The sequence below is a fragment of the Microtus ochrogaster genome, unplaced genomic scaffold (genome assembly GCF_000317375.1).
Source record: "Microtus ochrogaster isolate Prairie Vole_2 unplaced genomic scaffold, MicOch1.0 UNK135, whole genome shotgun sequence".
Lineage (NCBI taxonomy): Eukaryota > Metazoa > Chordata > Mammalia > Rodentia > Cricetidae > Microtus > Microtus ochrogaster.
Window position 1 is genome coordinate 379166 of NW_004949233.1, and position 7123 is coordinate 386288.

At 40.9% G+C, this 7123-nt stretch overlaps 1 protein-coding gene across 3 annotated transcripts in view; it reads right to left on the reverse strand.

Moving 5' to 3' along the window:
* Positions 1-638: 638 nt before the first annotated feature.
* Positions 639-7123, reverse strand: part of Amph (amphiphysin) — a 184264-nt gene continuing 177779 nt past the window's right edge. For all 3 annotated transcript variants that reach the window (XM_005371896.2, XM_005371894.2, XM_005371892.2), the window contains one exon: positions 639-2745. In XM_005371896.2, coding sequence (XP_005371953.1) covers positions 2638-2745 — 108 coding nt within the window. In that variant the 3' untranslated portion in view covers positions 639-2637. The remainder of the gene's footprint in view (positions 2746-7123) is intronic.

A 7123-nucleotide genomic window follows, 5' to 3' on the forward strand; every position in this document is an offset into this window, starting at 1 on the left:
TAATGGAGTGAAGTTCTAGCATGGGGCCAGGCCAGTGTCCACTTCTTGATAACCACAGGCTTTCTTCGATTCTTAAAGATTTGAAAATCTGTATGCCATTGGTTTTGAACAAGGGGGTAAAAAATTAAGTGGCTCAGACACAGCTTCTTGGATCCAGGCCATGTGGGATAAGATATACATACAAATTCACCGATATACAACCAAATGACATACATGGGACAGGTTCATCGCAGTGGTAGGCATGGAAGCTTCTGAAGCCACTCCCACCCCATTAGCAAGCCCACTAGAAGCAATGTCCACTGTATGTAAGAGTGGGTTCTGTAGCACGGGACTAGTGCGCTATTTCCCTCTCATCCCTTCTCAGGATGTTAGGAAATCTTGGATCTTGCAGTTTTTGGAATAATCTGATTACTTGCATTTAATATTTCAAAACCAAAATATTATTTAAATATGGATTAAACAATTTAAAGCACATTGTTTTGGATAAACTTAGTAGGCTCACCTAGGTACATTCATCCAGGAAGTTTAGGGCAAAATTTATCTCAGGCACGTCCTGGCATGTTTTGTTCCATGTCAGCTACTAGGGGAGGACCACAGTGGAATTTCAGAATAACTGCTCCTCCAAGGGATGTGACAACTAGCTTTGCTTATTATTTATTAAAACCATTTGGAGGACTGGAGATGCAGATAAATTGCCTAGCATTTGCAAGGGTCAGAGTTTAATACCAAGCACAACAAACAATAACAAAACTAAAGCAAAGAAATCAAGCCCCTGTTTGCTCAGTCACTTTTCAGCACCCCAGATTCTCTCATGTCTGGGTAATTTCCTTTATAGGGCTCACCTTGCTGCACTTTGCTTGACTAATTCCCTGGCAAGCTGCTGGACAATGGCATTTTACGTTTTATTTTCTTGCACTAATCTAGCATTCAAAATGACTAAGTCTCCCTGTAAGTCAACTCTTGGGAAAATAATGGGTCAATAGAAATTTCCCTGTTAACACTTAAAAGAACATAAAACCCAGTCATCTATCAGGAGAATTGGAAGCATAAAAAAGAAGTACATTCATGCCTATTCTTGATCAGTGTGCGCTGTATACAGAGCTCTATTAGTAGAAATTTCTCAAAATGGAACATGCTTGTATGATGAATTCTCTTCCAGCTACAATGGCTCCATGAATTGACTTTTCTATTCCATTCGATCTACTTTTTTATGTACTTACACACATAAAAATGCCAGAAAGAAAAGTGAGCAAAAATGAAGCTGTCGTGAGGCTGATTATGAGCCATACGGTTGTCAGTGAGTCACAGACCGAGTGTCCACAGCCAGCAACACAAGGGCGGCCTCCCCACAGCTGTTATTTGCGCTCTAGTAATTGCCGGTTCCCAGGATGCACCGAGTGACCAGCAATGACTGCGATGGAGAGATGGTGAAGTAAGGCAGGGCCATGGATCACAACCCAAGAGGTGGAACAAGCGCATGTCTGCACAAATAACAACTGGAACAAGATTTCAAAAAGGGGAAAAAAAAACACTCATGAAAAAGAATCAGTGTAACTTGGAGATTGCCAAAGGTTTATTTGGAACGACACAGCACTGAGAAACAAAACGGTTACAGATGGTTTGTGATACAGCACATATCACCTCTTTCACTTGAGAATGCTCTATGAAGATGGGTTGCATAAAGATAACGTGGAAGTTATATAGGAGTTTTTGTAAATAGGTTCTTTTGCCCCCTCATCCATCCAATTGCATAAAGGCAGAAGTGAAGACTGCATCGTTGCTGGCTCAGATCTGATTTTTATCGGGCCCCAGCAGCTGAGCAGCTACACCACCACACCCTGCTCTCTCCAAAGGGGGCAGCAGCATGGGCGTGCTATCTGGCATATCACCCTGAAAACGGCACACAACACACACAGACATTGTCAACTGTTTTGGCAATGGGATGAGTGGTTTTGCCCTGAGGCAAAACTGCAGCTGTAATGCCAGACGGAATAAGAGCAATGCGCGTATCAATGACACTTAGAGGCGAAGCGCTACGGTGGGAGGGGAAGGGATCAGCTATGCATATGTAGCCATCTGCATACACATAGGTCCAGCAGGCATGGGAATTAGCTTGTGGGACTGTCTGTCCATACGTATGTATATAGAGGTGATCGGAAAAGACTGTGAAGAACGTTTGCAGCCTGTTGAGTTTTAAACGCAGTAAACTTGAAAGGGAAAGAGAGCCTGTGCTCACACTGGGCAAGGGAGTACGATGGTGTCTCACTACAGGATAACTCATTACATCTGCAGGGCAGCCACTCGACATCACACACTTGATGCAAAGAAGTCGGAGTCCGGTCTGGAAAAAGCTACTTTAGACTTGGAGGAGGGGAATCAAGTTACCAGTGTCCACAGTTAGACGAAGCACACACAGACCTCTATTGAACACAGGGAACAAAGTAAGAACTTGTTCCTTAGTTTGCTATTTTCCCCTCTTCTTAAGGTTTTTGCATACATGCTCTATTGATCTGTCTTCCCAAGCCTCATCTAGCACCAGACTGTCAATCACTATGAGGGTAGTAGCAAGAGTGAACTCCTCCGCATTTTATGAAGGTTTAACAACCTAGTCATGTGACTCTTGAAACATCTGCAGCCCTACTCCAGACGCCGGGTGAAGTTCTCTGGAAAGAGGCCTTTGTAAGTGGCCAGGTCTCTGTATTGAAGCCAGTCTGATTCCTTCACCCCCACCAACCAGCCTGCATCCTGCAAGACAAGAACAGGGTTTCAGAGCACAGAAAATTCCGGGGTACAGTCATAGTGCCAAGAACTTTCATAATAACCCATTCAGCTTGTATTGCCACCTCAGGACGCAACACTTCCATAAAACACTGTAGAATCTAGAAGTCGACAAAAACAATGAAAAAAATAATTCGTTATATATTATTGTACATACTTAAATTAAGATTAACTTTAACATTCTAATTTCTTATAGGGGATACATGACTAACATTCACTGAGTTATAAGTTGTTAAGGAAAAGGGATTTCACATGAAAACATGGTATTCAAGGAACACAACCAATTGTCTTGTGTTTCACAGTGGACGAGGATTGAGGAAGCAACCCTTGGTGCCAAGCAGGGTCAAACATTTTAAAGTTGTTAGGTTAGAATATAATGCTGACGCAGCCACCAAATGTCTGGTGTTGCATTCTGAGCCACTTTCTTACAGGAAAGAATTGTTCCATGGCTCATACCACGTAGCCCCAACAAAGCCCCATATATAGGACTCATAGCTATTGGATGCTGTACCAGTGCTGCTGCTGCTGCTGCCTGATGTTGTTTCACATCCACATGAGTTACAGGGAAATTTGATGTTGTGGTATTCTTGCTGGAGATACACGTTCTTTCTAAATGAACTCTGTTTCTCTGATCGGTGCCATCGTGCGAATAAAGACAACTGGCCATAGGAAAGTTGCAGAGTTCATGCTTAGACGTCCAATGACAGAATGAGAGACAATTGCACTAACTGGGAATTGCAAGCTGCTCTCTGCCCTTGGCCTCCAGAGAAAAAGGGACAGGGAAGGATATGTACTATGTGGACAGGAGTGGGAAGCAGCTATCTTTATTATGTTAACCAAGGCAGGAAAGAGAGCCCACTTACAATGAGGGATGGCCAGATTTAATCCAAAGTCATCCTCCACGAAGTGCAAGAACATCTGATAAAAAAGAGGTCTCAAAAATTAAATAGACCACTGGATATATTCCCTTTGATATCATCTGAGACGATAAAATGATGCTTCCAGATAGACGAGAAATATAAGCACTTAGACAGACCAATTTTTGAAGAGAGAAAATAAACCCACAAAAAGAATAGAGGAAAAAAATGTCCCAATAAACTGACTGATAATACTCTCATTGATGAGGAACGGTGCCCTCTGCAAAATTATGATGTCACATATGTGAAAAACAAAGTTATATCTAATGTAAGAGATGATCACTAAGCATTTCCCAAGCCTCAGTATGCATATGAAAGGTCAGGTCACCTCCCACACATCTATATTGAATTTTATTTATAGTGAGTGGGAACCTAATGAGGCCAAATAGAGCTGGGCATTTTTAAATTGTTTCACTAGAGAACAAAAAGATAAGTGACACCCACAAACCTGTAATGAAGATGTATTCTAACACATCACTCAGAAATACAACTACAACTGTAACCATAAAGGGTATTAGGCAGTATAAATCTTTAGCTGAGGAAAATTAAATTTTAACTACAGAAAATATATGGTAAAGAAGAATTTCCAGTTTTGGCTATGGTGGAACAGCTTGTATTGGATAAATGCTTTTGCATAGAGTAAGCATTCAGGTGCATATGCATATGGTGTGTGCCTATATGAATCTATACATAGCCAAATGCTTATTGTAAAATATAATTATGAAATATAAGAGGCTTATATAGAGAGAATTGGGTATAAATCATGCAGAACTAGCAGACGGCACCAAGAGTGACAGATAGCAAGCAGAGAATGGAAATCATTTAACCCCTGGACGTAGGGAATCATTGTGGGTGAAGACAGGCTAAAACAGCTCTCCCCCAAGGACTGGCCTCTTTCTGCATACTGCAGGGTTATAGAATTTAAGGTCACAAGAGCAGCTTTATACTAATGGGCAGGGAAACTCTTGGAGGAAGGAAGTCCCCAAGTACTCAGAGACATTTTCCTTAAATCCTGGGCTACATCTATAAATGAGATGTCAAGAACTAGGGGACAAACAATAGCAAAATGGTTGAGCACTGCAAAGAGAGTTTTCGCACTATCAAGAAAGGGGGAATTTGGTGTTAATATCCTGAGTAAGGCTGGAGAGTTGGCTCAGTGGTTAAGAGTGTGAACACTTGCACACACCAGAGTTCAGTTCCAAGCACCTAAATTGGTTCTTAGCACCCACATTGGATAGCTGAGACTCACCTATAACTCCAGTGTAGGGCATTTAACACCCAGCCTACCTCAGCACCTTCCTCATGTGCACAGATCCGCACACAGTCACATGTGCACACATAAAGTTTACAAGAAAAATTAGTCAAGAAATAATGCTTACCAAGTCATAAGAATGGATAAAATACTACACTAGAGCTTCCTATAGATAGCTGCCCTAAAAATACCTTATGGTTGAGAGGTAGGAATATTGTCTTAGGGCTAAGAATTTATAAAAAGCCTATCTATCATTACTCTAAGAAAATACATAATTTGCAATCCTAGAGAAGCTAAATAAGAAGGTGAATCCAAAGACAAACATATAGGCATCCCCCTGAATATTAACCTTCATCAGGCGATGAAAGGAGACAGAGACAGAGACCCAAATTGGAGCACCGGACAGAAATCTCAAGGTCCAAATCAGGAGCAGAAGGAGGGGGAGCACGAGCAAGGAACTCAGGACCGCGAGGGGTACACCCACATTCTGAGACAATGGGGATGTTCTTTCGGGAATTCACCAAGGCCAGCTGGCCTGAGTCTGAAAAAGCATGGGATAAAACCGGACTTGCTGAACATAGCGGACAATGAGGACTACAGAGAACTCAAGAACAAGGGCAATGGGTTTTTGATCCTACTGCACGTGCTGGCTTTGGGGGGGCCTGGGCGGTTTGGATGCTCAACTTACTAAACCTGGATGGAGGTGGGCGGTCCTTGGACTTCCCACAGGTCAGGGAACCCTGATGGCTCTTCAAGCTGATGAGGGAGAGGGACTTAATTGGGGGAGGGGGAGGGAAATGGGAGGTGGTGGCGGGGAGGAGGCAGAAATCCTCAATAAATAAATAAATTTAAAAAAAAAACCAAAAAAAAAAAGAAAATACAAAACCGTCTTCAACAATTTAGGTTAATAAGTTAGTAATTAAAGTGACTATTAAAACAAAAAAAAAAGTAGCCTGCAGGTATAGAAAACAAAACCCAGCTCTCTACAATGCACTATACTCTTAATGTGTCTAATGTCAGTAAAAATGTTACCAGATGCAAGGTCAAAATCAGGAAAACATGCCCCACAGATAAAGGCAATGGGTAGATGGCATACAATTTTTGAATTATTTAAAAATGCAAATAAAGTATAAATTTGTTTAAGTATCTAAGTTGGAAGACAGTGATTTTGAGACAAAATGTGGGAAATCTTAACAAGGAAATGGAAACTAAATTAAAGGACCAGGAAGAAATCACAGAACTGTGTAATGTGATGCTGGAATTGGGATAGTCACTGCATAAACTTCACAAACACAGAGCAGCAAAAGATATTCTTATAGAGCCCCCAATCTGATTTCCATAGAGGAATGTAGATTGGTTAAAAGAGAACAGACTCTTAGGTATCAGCCTTGAACACACTATAATTAGGAATACAGAAACAGAGAAGAAAAAGAAGGGGGTAGGGAAAATTAAAGAAATAGTACCTGATAGTTTCCCATATAATAGAAAATAAAATGCCATGAGTCAAAGAAGCAAACTGAATTCCAAGTATGAAAACACACGTGCACACACACACACCCCACTCCAGCATATGATAGTCAAACTCATCAGTTTGACCACGAATACCAAAAAATTTTCTGTTACACTCTTTATAGATAAGTCATACTAACCAAACAACAGCCGAGTTCTAATTATGAACAAAGAAGACCACAAAGCAACATGTTGGAGAGCTGAGACAAAAAAAAAAAAAAAAGTCAGCTCCAAGTTCTCTCCCTAGTGAGAAAGCTTTTAAACTGAATAGAAATGAAGACACGTGCAAAGGATTTGCTGTCATCAGGGCAGCGTTACAAGAACTGCTAACGAAAAGGAAAGTAGCCAGGAAGAAATGAGGATACTCACACTTATAGAAATAGAAAATATACTGAGACTCTTGCTTCTTTAAGAAGATAAATTACAGTTAGTGCAAAATAACTAAATTCATATAATTATATCTATATATATTATTGTGTGATGGATAATTTCAATTGTCAACTTGATTAGTGCTCAAGTTATTAATATGACACATTATTTGCTGTGCTCATGAGAACTGTTTTTCCTAAAGAGAAAAGACTTAATGGAGAGTAACCACGTTGTGAGGGGAGCAATCCCACAGACTGGACTCTCAGAGTAAAAGAGAGAGAGAGAGAGAGAGAGAGAG